This window comes from Mauremys mutica, chromosome 20 (assembly GCF_020497125.1).
Source record: "Mauremys mutica isolate MM-2020 ecotype Southern chromosome 20, ASM2049712v1, whole genome shotgun sequence".
NCBI classification, from domain to species: Eukaryota; Metazoa; Chordata; order Testudines; family Geoemydidae; genus Mauremys; species Mauremys mutica.
In genome coordinates this window covers 5,243,741-5,256,572 of record NC_059091.1, presented here as the reverse complement: position 1 = coordinate 5,256,572, position 12,832 = coordinate 5,243,741, and the positions used below count along the sequence as shown (strand labels likewise).

The 12,832-nt window shown below is 44.3% G+C and overlaps 1 protein-coding gene across 6 annotated transcripts in view; it reads right to left on the bottom strand.

Annotated features, from left to right (window-relative positions):
- Positions 1 to 12,832, bottom strand: part of SLC4A8 (solute carrier family 4 member 8) — a 58,095-nt gene that overhangs the window by 24,914 nt on the left and 20,349 nt on the right. For all 6 annotated transcript variants that reach the window (XM_044995314.1, XM_044995312.1, XM_044995311.1 and 3 more), the window contains 6 exons: positions 10,751 to 10,832; positions 6,600 to 6,737; positions 6,060 to 6,195; positions 4,849 to 5,009; positions 1,960 to 2,148; positions 380 to 471 (listed from right to left, as the gene is read on the bottom strand). In XM_044995314.1, coding sequence (XP_044851249.1) covers positions 380 to 471; positions 1,960 to 2,148; positions 4,849 to 5,009; positions 6,060 to 6,195; positions 6,600 to 6,737; positions 10,751 to 10,832 — 798 coding nt within the window. The remainder of the gene's footprint in view (positions 1 to 379; positions 472 to 1,959; positions 2,149 to 4,848; positions 5,010 to 6,059; positions 6,196 to 6,599; positions 6,738 to 10,750; positions 10,833 to 12,832) is intronic.

The window sequence follows — 12,832 nt, the reverse complement described above, 5'->3', positions numbered from 1 at the left end:
AGGGTATTTTTTTTTAATGGAACTGAGGTAAAATTCAAAAGGAAAAGTTGTTTCCAATCAAAATGAATCAGTCAGAAAATGTTAAAACCAAACAATATGATTTTTTTCACCATTTTTTCCCAACTGAAACATTTCAGCAAATTCAACACAAATACACAAAAGGTTTCAGACAACCCAAATCTGTATTTTTTAGCCAAAAAAAGTTTTGGCTAAAAGAATGTCACCAATCTCTACTTCGCCCCCATTATGAAATTTATGGCCAGCTTTTTCAAGCAGGCTCCTCGCCCATCATGCTGAGCTCTAGAAACATCTGGCCCCATCAAATTATCCACATTTCTTGTATTTACCTTGACTGACATAGCCACACGTAGCATCTCACCTTGCTTAAATCCATAGGACTAGTGTCGTGGGTCACTCCATTTTTAACTTCTAGACTGGTAGTGCCAGGTTGAGGACACAGCGCGTGCGTTGCTAAAGGAAAAAAAGATCAGAAAGCCCAAGGAAGCATGTTTCCTCTGTACCATTTGTGGCAAACACACACTGTTGCAGGACAGCAGTTACTACTATGTGATGTACTGATCAGCACTGTATTTGCATGAATGCTAAGTAGTCACACACTGCTCCCATTAGCTAAAAGGATACTAGAGCAAACAGCTTTTGAGCTGCCCAACACCAGCTCCTTCTCCCATGAAAAAAAAAATAACTAAAGAGAAATAAAGAAAAGAAACCCCGTATAGAAACTTCCTCCCAATTTCCCTGAGTCCCATTACAAGAAGTCTTCTTATTTTGGGGCATCTTGATAAGTGATAGCTTCATGCATTTTACAGAATCACCTCTCATTTCTAATATGTGTTAAAGGCTATAGCTTCACTGCAGAAAAAGGTGTATTTTTTTACAAGGCCTGGGTAGTTTTGACCTCAGAGTAGCTATTTGAGGTTAACTGTATACCCCTCACCTAAAGTGCATTGTCTCCACTAAGATTTTACACTGATACTTATGAGAGGTGTAGCCGTGTTAGTCTGTATCCACAAAAACAAGGAGTTCAGTGGCACCTTAAAGACTAACGGATTTATTTGGGCATAAGCTTTTCGTGGGTTGCATCTGAAGAAGTGGGTTTTTTACCCACCAAAACTTATGCCCAAATAAATGTTAGTCTTTACTGATACTTGTGACACAGCGATAGGGTGACCAGATGAGAGGAAGAAAATATCGGGACACATGCTGGAGGGAGGGGTCTCCAGCGGAGCAAAGGGAAAAAAAAAGGAGTACCACGAAATATCAGGACAGATGCCTAAATATCGGGACGTCAGGTCACCCTACACAGCGATCAGTATGAATGCTAAGGAGTCAAAACTACCAGATATCTGGCTTCGTGATTAGAGCTAAGCACAATGTTTTGACTGAAGCTTTTTTCAGTAAAAAAAGGCAGATTCAGCAACACTGAAACATTTCATGGATTCGTGTCGGTTTTGCCGAATTGTTCATCTCGAGAAAAACAAACTACCACAAGAAAAATCCAAGAATGCTGAAATGTTTCATTTCGACATTTTCAAAACAAAATATTTTGATTCTTTTGGGTCGCGACAACACATGGCAGAGAAATTTCCTTTACTATTATTTTTGAAATGCTTGAAATTGAAACAGAGCATTTTGTTTGACCTGAAATAAGGTGGGTTTCTTTTTTTACTTTTTTGCTTTGCAAAAATTGCAAAATATTCATTTTGCAGTCAACCCACAATGAATTTTTTTCAGTTTTTCAGAACTACGGGCAAACCATGTAATCAGTTATTCCCTCAGCTTTCCAGCTTTAATCATCATGTAAAAAAACAACGCCATTTTTTTTCCAGTGAAGTCATAGATAACTCAGCTGGGACTTGTGCTCCTTGGTGATTCAGGCTTTTTGGAAAATCCCACCTCAAAGGGTCAGGCTGTCTGAAGGCGCGACCCAGAAATCCTCACCTGTTTTATCCAATAAGTGTGGATCCGACTGCTTCTTGCTGACGTCAGTGAAAGAGCGGACAATCGGAAGGAGGTTGTTCCTCTTCTTCTCGTTCTGGTGGTGATGCTTTTTTAAGAGGGCATCCCGGATATTCTCTCTCATGCTTTCATCAAACTCACTGCTTGGATCTTGTTGATCCAGGATCATATCTGGGGGAGGGGAAATGCAATTCTCTAGCGTGCAGATTGTGTCACCGATGAATGTCCACGTGCTCAATGTACAAGATAATAGGAAGGGAGGAATAGTGATTACAGAGCTATTCTAGGACTGAATTTGTGTCCCTGCTCTGCCACACACTTCCTGTGTGACCTTGGGCAAGTCTCCCTATGCCTCAGTTACACCTGTAAATTGGGATAATAGCATTACTCTACCTCCCAGGGGAAGTTCTGAGGATAAATGCATTAAGGAATGGGAGGTGCTCAGAAAAAAGCAGTATAAGTACCGTTGACAGAACTAAACATGCCCTCAAACTATTCTTATTTAGCTCTGTGCTTAGAAAGACTTCATGGCCACAGCAATCCCTGAATTGCACCTCCACAGTGTCCCCATATGATGGGGAAGTGGTGGAATCTCCTTCCTTAGAGGTGTTTAAGGTCAGGCTTGACAAAGCCCTGGCTGGGATGATTTAGTTGGTGTTGGTCCTGCTTTGAGCAGGGGGTTGGACTAGATACCTCCTGAGGCCCCTTCCATTCCTGATATTCTATGAAGGACTATCCCTATTTCACACATGGAGAAAACTGAGATACCACACAGATTAAGTGCCACCATCAAGCCCTTGCCTGATCTGAGAATTAAACATTTCCCCTTTGTTTCTTGGTGAAGATTCCCAGGATCATTCTTTCCCCCTGCAAACCACCCCCTCGTGTTCGTATTGCAGTCGTGCTGACAGCGGGCTACACGCTTTCCAAACACCGAGGAAGAGAGAGGGTGAGGTTGTAACTTCGGTGGAGCCAGGACTCACTTCAAGAATCACTACAGCACCAGACAGCCAGCAAAGAGCAGTGGGACAAAACCCATGACAGTCTCAACCCACGATGAGCTGGGAATAAGGTCGCACGCCTCATAGGAGAGCGTTACTACCACCAGACGGAAGAGACAACCAATGCCGACGCGATCTTATTTAGGGAGACATTGTAGCATTGTTAATACGTCTTTGGGCATGCTTGCGCAGCTGCTGGGAATGTATTTCCCAGCATGGACAGACAGACACACGCTGGTTCTGCTCGAGCTAGCGTGCTAAAAGTAGCAGCGTGGCCATGGTGGCATTTGCAGTGACTCTGACTAGCCATCAGAGCACATAACCAGGGGATCGGGCTTTTATTCAGACAGCTAACTCAAGCAGAGCTAGCACACGTCTGTCTAACCATGCAGAGAAGCACATTCCCAGCTGCTGTGTACACATATCCTTTGTCTTCCAATGAAGGCGGGGAGTTTTCTTTGCTAAAAAGTCTCTGCAAAATGATTATTCACTGCTTAGCTAATGCAGTTATTATTCCCCATTCTCAGTAATGCAGTTTTCTTTCCTGATTGCATTGCTCTACACATTTAACCAAATTATAACCAGTCTATAACTGGCTTCTCTGAGATTTCTTGGATAATTGACTGTAACTGGCAGTGCTCGGGGAGGAACGTGCTAAGAATGGACCTGACATCACCAGACCTTGAAAGAGTTTGAATGGAGATCTGCCAGTCAAAAATAATTTCTACAAAGCTGCTTTCTCAATTACCCTCCATTATCTCCTCAGCAGAAATGTATTATGGCCCTCTGCCAAAGGAACCCTGGCTTTGAAAGTTAGGTCTTGTCTACATATTGCAAAATAAAGTAGGGACTGAATATGAAGTGAAATAGCTATTTTTTATGGACACGCCTATTCCACAGTAAGGTTTTATCTACATGGGGAGTTATTCCAAACTGACTATTCTGATTTATTCTGAATTGTCTCAATTCACTTTGGAAATGGATTAAGGTAATGCGGAATTAGGATTTGTCCACATATGAAAACCAATCCAAAATAAGATTGGGGCATGAATTTAAAGAGGATTAACTACTCCTGATTCTCTCCATGTGTGGATGCTCTTACCCCAGAGTAAGAATGCAACATTCTGAATTATTTATAATGTACTTATCTTAATCCAAGATATTTGGATTAAACTAATAGAAGTGTCCACTCATGGCATCAATCGGGAATAGTTATTACACTTTAAATTTATACCTTACTTTATTCCGGATTAATTTTCATGTGTACGCAAATGCTAAGAGTGCCTTTTTGCAGTTTAGCTTAATCCATTTTCAAAGATGACTAAATTAAACCAGATACAAGCACCCTTGGTGTGGAATAAAAGTGTCCACATGGGGAGTTAGAATAGGTGAATTATTTGTAACAAATAGTTTATTCAATGGATTTTACCTCTTTCTGACCCCAAATGGTCCAGACATACACTTCTAGAACAACAATAGCACGTTAACCTATTAGACTCATTTCTGTTATCTGAAGTTATTCTCCAGATTATTTCTCTGAATAATTGTAGGTCTGTAAAACATGAGAGAATTTGATATTTGAAAGGTGCGCGCTTTTGATTGTCACATGGTCTGTTTCTGGACCTTGATTGGATGAATGTAATCAGGATTTCAGGGTGGAAAAATCATGGGTCCAAATCTAAAGTTTGGTTTCTGTGCATATTCTAATGTATTTGCTTAACATTTTCTGTTTTGATGACATCCCTACCGAGGATTTTGCAGGAACAAACATGGTGCAAAGGGAATTTATTTCGTTTAATAAATGCACAAGGATATTCCCCAAAGCTTTTTTCTCTGACATGACGCAACTGATCGCTCAGTAAAGCAGTACCTGCAATTTCCTCGATGCTGTTGGCACACATATCCAGGAGGACAGTCCCGTTCATGATGCAACTCCTCAGCTCAAAGAGGCTGTGTAATGAAAGTGTCGCTACATAGGGCTTGCTCCAGCGCTCTCCTCCGTCCTCCACATCCTCTTCGAACTTCAGCCACCTGGAAGCATGGCAAACCAAACACAAATAAATACCGGTAGCGACCAGTTCCGGTGAAAAGACTCTTAAGCAGGTGTTGCAGAGATACAAAGCTGTGTATGAAATCTACCCCATAGACATTCGGTAACTCAGTTAACGGTTCAAAGCTGGGGAAGGGAAGGGGATCAACTGCACATTTTGTCTTTTAAGCAGCTGACGCAAAAATTTCCACCAGCTCTAATAATGTGCTGAAGGGTCTATTTTATATTTATTTTACATAAAGCACATCAGCTGCTGGGATTGGACGATGGGGGATGGGTCACTCGATGGTTGCCCTGTTCTGTTCATGTTCTTTGAAGCATCAGGCATTAGCCACTGTCTCAGATGAAAGGATACTGGGCTAGATGGACCATTGGTCTGATCTAGTATGGCCGTTCTCATCTTCTTAGTATAGTGCACTAACGCCTCATAAACTTTAAAGCATTTGTCCTCGCAACATCCATGCCTTTCTATCTTATATGGTGCCCATTATCCTAGTACGTAAGCACCTCTCAGTCTTTAATGTATTTAGCCTCTCAAGCCCCTGTGATGCAGGGCATCGCTACCGTCCCCATTTTACAGATGGGAAACTGAGGCAGAAAGAGACTAAGTGATTTGCCCAAGGTCACACAGCAAGCTTGTCTCAGAGCAGGGACATGAACCTGGGTGTCCCATGTGCCCGGGCTAACACACTGATCACTGGACCGTCTCGCCTCCCCATGTCTGTACATCAACATGCCTGCCTTTGATTCTTCCACATGCTGTTATTACATAGGAGGTGCCTGAAAAAGCAGAGGTGCTGTGCTATATACAAGGGATCTGCATCATATCTTCCTCCCCCACCTCTTTACCAAGTCATACTCTGGAAGTGACAGACTACGAAAGCCCTGCCTAGCAGCAGCATCTCTTCTTCCAGCAGGTGGTATCATTGGGCAGCACTTCAAGGAAATGGTACCAAAAACATAGCCTAATGGGAGGTCAGGAAAACACATTCAGTTTCATTGAGCCAGTGGAGTATATAGCTGTGTGTCACCTGGCTGTTTCCTTCCATTCGGCATCTTCTCCTTCTTTCACACAGATTTCATCCAGCTCTGTGAACAAATCATGGGGAACGTGCTCCTCGTCCTCCTCCATACCAAGGATAAACTGAACTCGCTGAGACGGGGTGTCTAATTAACAAACAGTTAAAGAGGCATCTGCTGTGACCAGGTTACGCCATTAAAGAAATGCCACATTTAAGAGGTTGCTCATTGTTATATGTATTGAATAGAAACATCACGCCAAAGATGCTTGGTTTCAAACCTACCCACATGTCAGAAGCCAAATATAAAATTCATAGGCACCCACCAGTGCCCCAGATCCCTAAGTGGCCCCCTCAAGGCTTGAGCTCACAACCCTGGGTTTAGCAGGCTAATGCTCAAACCAGGTCATGCTAGATCATCATGGTCCCTTCTGGCATCGGAATCGATGGTTCTACTAAAAAATATTTATTCCCGTTACTTATATAAGTTCTGCTTCCATCATTAAACGCACGCTATGTTCCCATCGTACATTAGCCTGAGGTGTTATTTACCATGAGATTCCTGCTCTTCTTCTTGAATGGCTCCCTTCGCCCGGTCTCGTTTCCTATGTTTCTGGCCATGATTCCTGTGATGTCTGTGGCTTTGTCTCACCAAAGGCATCCGTACCCCAACGTACAGCGTTCTGTGCCCTGCAACAAAGCGGAAGCATATTAGTCTGTGTCACTCTTAGCCCCACAGTGCCTGTCCAGATGAATGGTGCCCACGGTGCAACACTGCTGTTCATATAGCTGTGTTTCATAACTTATAATGTTCAAAGTCAGTTAAAAAAAATCACTTAGGTCAGTGTTTCTCAAACTGGGGTATAGAATTATAGACTAGTAGGGTTGGAAGGGACCTCAGGAGATCATCTAGTCCAACCTGCTGCTCAAAGCAGGACCAATCCCCAGATTTTTACTCCAGTTCCCTAAATGGCCCCCTCAAGGACTGAACTTACAACCCTGGGTTTAGCAGGCCAGTGCTCAAACTGCTGAGCTATCCTGCCCCTCATATGTGAGAGTACTCCAGGTGATCTGCAGGCCCAGCTGATCAACTCCTCCCCCTCCCTCCCAGAGCCTCCTGCATGCTTGGGAACAGCTGTTCAGCAGCGAGCAGGAGGCACTGGGAAGGAGGGGGAGGAGGGGAGACCAGGCCCTCTCGGGGGAGGGGGCGGAAAGAGGCGGGGAAGAGGAGGGGCAAGGGTGGAGCGGGGGTGGGAAGAGGTGGGGCAGCGGTGGGGACTTGGGAGAAGGGATGGAGTGGGGGCAGGGCCTGGGATTGAGGCTCCACAAAAAAAATTAAATCAAAATGGGGGTCCTCGGCTTGCTAACGTGTAGGGGGTCCTCCTTCCTGCTTAGATAAAAAAGCTTCCTTTGCTTTCTTTCTTCTTCTGAATGCTGCCCCAGAGGGGCGTTTTCTTCTTTCACTCATGATGGCTGTTCTGTGCCAGCTACAGTGGCTCTCAACACTCAGTTGAAGGGGACAAATAAGCAGGCTGGTAGCAGGGCCTGAGTGAGGGATGACATCAGCGTCTTACGGGCCTAACTGGCTCCGACTACTTCAGCTGACAGCCTGTTCTCCTCAAGTGGGTTCAGAGAAGCAGCAGGAGACAGGAAGGTCCCTGAGAAGCTGGTGTGAATCAGTCCAGGCTCCTGGGGGTGCTGGAGAGGTTCCTCCTCCTCCTCTCTCTCCCTGCAGCTCCTGCTGCTTTCTGTTATTCTCGCTCACCTTTTCTCCTGCCTGCCTGTTATGTCTCTTGTGCCCTCCTTCCTCCAGCACAGCACTCCACCATCCCAGGGGTGGCCCCAGGCCCCAGCATGCCATGCGCGTGCTTGGGGCGGCAAGCCGCGGGGGGCGCTCTGCCGGTCGCCGGGAGGGCGGCAGGCAGGGTGCCTTCAGCGGCGTGCCTGCGGAGGGTCCTCTGGTCCCGCGGCTTCGGTGGACCTCCCGCAGGCATGCCTGCAGAGGGTCCACTGGCATGCCTGCGGAGGGTCCACTGGAGCCGCGGGACCAGAGGACCCTCTGCAGGCACGCCTGCGGGAGGTCCACCGGCGCCGCGGGACCGGCGAGCAGCAGAGCACCCCCCGTGGCATGACGCCGTGCTTGGGGCGGCGAAATGTCTAGAGCCACCCCTGCACCATCCCTGTGCATCTAGAGCAGAGAGATTACATATGCACCAGCAGCAGACACAATTTTCTACACTCTGGGTCCTAGCGGCGCCCCACACACACAGTCTGGCACCTGAGGTGGCTGCCTCAGTTCACCTTATGGTAAGGCCAGAACTGTATTCTCTCAACTGTCAGTCAGATATCTGCAAAGCAGCCATTTTTGCAGGGCCCCTTAAAGGTCATGGACTTGTTCTATTTTAGCTCTGACATATCTGGTTTATTTTATTATTATAAAGTTTCAAAAACAAGGCAGCGGCTTGATTTAAAAAGCCCCTAAGAAGGAAACAAAACCTCTTTGCAATTTACCACTTTAACAGGACAATGTTCCCGACAGCTCATTAAGCAGAGGCAGAAGGTAATTATTTTCAAAGCTTGCATAAGGCATAGCACAAGAGATCAAGCCAATCTCCTGATAATAAACTATTAGACAAATCATAGCCAGACACCTTAAGCATTCAGATTATTCCAGTGGCCTATCAAAGCTGGGTTTTTCTACCTGCTGGATTGAGAAAATATGCTGATGAGTCATCCCACCCGTCTCCTATATCTAACGTTGTTTCCTCTGGAGGTTTTTTTTGTTCCTTTATTTATAATTTTTTTTTTAAATATGAAAAATGTCTGCTGCCTCTCTTATTACTAATTTAAGCCCATTTCGCCAGAATTGAACCTGAAATTTAATGAGATTCTCTGGCCTCTGTTATGCAGGCCGTCAGATTTGGTCATCATAGTGGTCCCTCTTCTGGCTTTGAAATCTGTAAAAGCGGGGACAAGGGATGAAGCAAGAATCAAAAAGCCGAGTTATATGTTGCCCTGTATTTTGTGTCATCACCGGTACCAGTGCAAGGCAAGTGCAAAAATCTTTAGGGCAGGCGTGTTGAAGACACAGCCTGTATGGTGTATCTCCTTGGCCTGAACAACGCAGGCAGAGTCAGCAGAACCTACGTGCTCTCTCTCTTCTTTTCTAAATATGTTTTGAGCCCTTACAAGGGTTGGTCTTTACTCAAAACATAGGACACGGCATGGAAGCAGTGCAGTACACGGAGCAATGTCGTTGGAGATTTGTCCACTTTGTCAGCTGGATATTCTCTCCCTTTGGCTGCTTGCTTCACATTCTTGGCTGTTTTTCCCCCACATTCTTTCTCCTTTCCCTCTTCCACCCGGCCCTATTCCCCCCCTACATCCCCTCTCCCTTCCATCGTGTCTCTATTAGATAATCCCCTCCAAAAAACTCCCCACCCCTTAAAAATCAAAATTGATGGTATTAACATGCCGTTTGCAACCCATCACCGTGATCACTCCCGCCAGGCCTACCCTATAAATGTGCATCAGTATAAGTACTTTGCTCAGGGGCGTGAAAAATCCGCACCCCTGAACGACACAGTTGTACCGACCTAACCCCCAGTGTAGACAGAGCCATGTCACGGAGGTGGATTAGCTACGCTGATGGGAGAAGCTCTTCCATCTGCATAGTAACTTTTTCACTGAGGCACCGACGCAGTGTTTTAAGTGTAGACATGCTCTTATACCCTTTTCTCCTCTCCTTAGCCGGTCTCTGCACCTCCGTCCATTGCTCTAAGTTTGTATAGGACTTAACACAATGGGCCCGCATGCTCGGTTGATCCCTACGCACGACCAAAATAATAATCACAATTAAAAACTCACAGCAATTAATGGAATGTCCGATACAATGTGGCATTCCGTGCAAATAGGAACTCTCCTGCTTAGCACTGGGTCAGCTAATTTGTGGTAAACTAACTGGGTTCCTATTTGTTGCTTTCCTTTGGGAGCTTCGGAGCAGAAGGCTCCCCGGCAGGGTTTGCACGCCATGGCTGAACAGGTTGTGAGGAGGAACACATTTTATTCATGGATAACTGGCCAGCAGAAACAGGGCTCAGTTTGTCAAATGACAAATCACGGACGACACACACATTGCCCAGATCTGCTCTCAAGTCCCACTGCTTCTCTTTAGCACGAGGCCAGTTAATGGGCAGGAGTCTCATGTACACTAACACCCCTTTGCACTGCCCGACTGATGGGCATGAGACTCTTTTACAGCCCAGGCAGTGGTTCTTTGTGCATTTTGTCTTCCAGCTCATACAAAAACGTAACGCTGCTGAATGAGCAATGCAAAGTTCAACTGTATCCAAAGGGCCTGATTCTCTGTTGTTCTGTCCTCGTGCTGCCATTTACGGCAGTGGGTGTAAGATGCTGCCAACCCCGATTGGTGACAGTTTACACCTCGCTTTGCACTGGTGTAAGTGACTGCACCATGGAACACCAGGCCTCAGGTGTGTAAGGAAAAGTAACTCACGGCGCTAATGGGTGGGCAATCCAATCGCAAAGAGACGGATGGAAGTTGAGTTATGGCCAATCATTTATCTGATCTGGAACTTTATTAGCCAAGAAGTACATTTACTCCAGGTTCCATCTAGCTAGACATTAATGATGTACTAGAAAAACTGAAAAATATAGTTATCAGCTGCCGCCTTCGACCTTACCTTCCAGCTCTTCTTTCTCATAATGAATATTAACGACATTACTGGTCCCACCTTGATCCACCACCGCCTCTTCGTCGACTCTCTGTTTAAAAAGAAAACATAAATGTGCAACTAGATAGAAGCAATTTCCTATTTTACTCACTGTGCACAAGATTTTCAAAGTGACTTAGGAGGAGAGCGGGGTGCTATTTATAACCAAAATTCCTTGTGGGTGAAAAAATGCAGATTTGGTGGCATCGAAACATTTCATGAATACGTGGCAATTCTGCCAAAAAAAAAATTCAGTCGAAAACTAAAAAAAAAAATTCCAAAAAAACAAAGTCTTTCCATTTCAAAATGTCCTTTCCTTTATTTTTTTTACAATTGAAACATTTCAAAAAGGCTCAAATTAGAAATGAAACATTTTGTTCCATCCAAAATGATTTTTTCAGCTTTTATCTTACCCAATATTTTGTTTTCAGTTCAACCCCAAATTTTTTTTTATTTTTTTTTAATTTTTCAGAATTGCCAATGCATCAAAAGATCCAATATTGGCACAGGCCCACTTTAGGAGCACAGCAGGGGATTCTCAAAAGCACTGTTGGCTTAACTCTGCTCCCACCGGTAAAACTTCAACCACATGTCTTCCTATGTGTTTGTACAGCACCTAACACAATGCAACCCCAATCCTTACTGGGACCAGCAGAACTCTTGAAGAAGCAAGGAGCTCAGTGAAAGGCTGTTATTTAAATATCAACAACATAATGGATCGCAGTATTGCAAACTCTCATGATTTTGTTGCGAGTCTTGAGATATTTGGTGGTTTTCTTAAAGCCCTAGCACAGGGGTAGGCAACCTATGGCCAAAGGCGGCACACGAGCTGATTTTCAGTGGCACTCACACTGCCCGGGTCCTGGCCACCGGTCCAGGGGGCTCTGCATTTTAATTTAATTTTAAATGAAGCTTCTTAAACATTTAAAAAACCTTATTTACTTTACATACAACAATAGTTTAGTTCTATATTATAGACTTATAGAAAGAGACCTTCTAAAAACGTATTACTGGCACGCAAAACCTTAAATTAGAGTGAATAAATGAAGACTCGGCCCACCACTTCTGAAAGGTTGCCGACCCCTGTCCTAGCGACTGGAGTCATGAGATTCCCATGCAATCACAGCTTTCTTTTTTTAAAAGCCCTTATAATTACAAAAAAAAAGCTCAAAAATGGGAGGCAATTGTACCCTAAAAGTTAAGAAAAACACAAGATAAATAAATTGATCCCAATCCTTTGGAGGCAAAGGGGTAAAGCTCATGATTTTTAACCCAACCTCAAGCCTCGTCTATACCCAGAAGTTGTACCACTTTAACTATACCAGTATAGTTAAAGCAATAAAGCTCCTCTAGTGTGGAAGCAGGTATACCGGTATGAGTGAGCTTATACTGGTATAGTTTATTCCCACAGGGGAAGGGGAATAAGTTATGCTGGTATAAAGCACCTTTAAATTGGTATAACTGTGTCCACACTAGGACTATATTGGTAAAAACAAACAAAAAACACATAGAAGGGGACACAACACACACTGACCAGTGGGTTACACATGCAGTAATTCCCAAAATGATTCAGGCCAGAGAAAAGGTTTATTTCTCAATATCACAGGAGACAAGCTACAGAACTGAAGCTTAGCAGCAACCAATATGTACACACAAGAGTCCTTCTTGCTTCTCCCTGTCATCAGTGTGGCGGAAAGGGGTTACCGCCTTCTGACCAAAGAAGCAAAGACCGCCTGCATTTCAGACCTATGCTGCAGTTGTGGCTTAATACCAGCACCTTCTGGAAAAACTTGATAATATTTTATCCCTCTCCTCATGATACATTTCTGCTATTGATTGTTAAGACTCTTTCAACAGGGGAAAAATACACCACAGTATCCTTATTTTTTCTCTCTAGGAAGGTCAGTTGTGCAAACAAATGGAGTAAAAAATCTGCTGTAAACAGAATTTCCTGGAAGAAAAGCAAAACCTTTTCACCTGTAAAGAGCAAAGAGGGACTCTGTGGTGCAATAGTGATCACTATTTTGCACTTGTTTCAGAATTTATCTAATT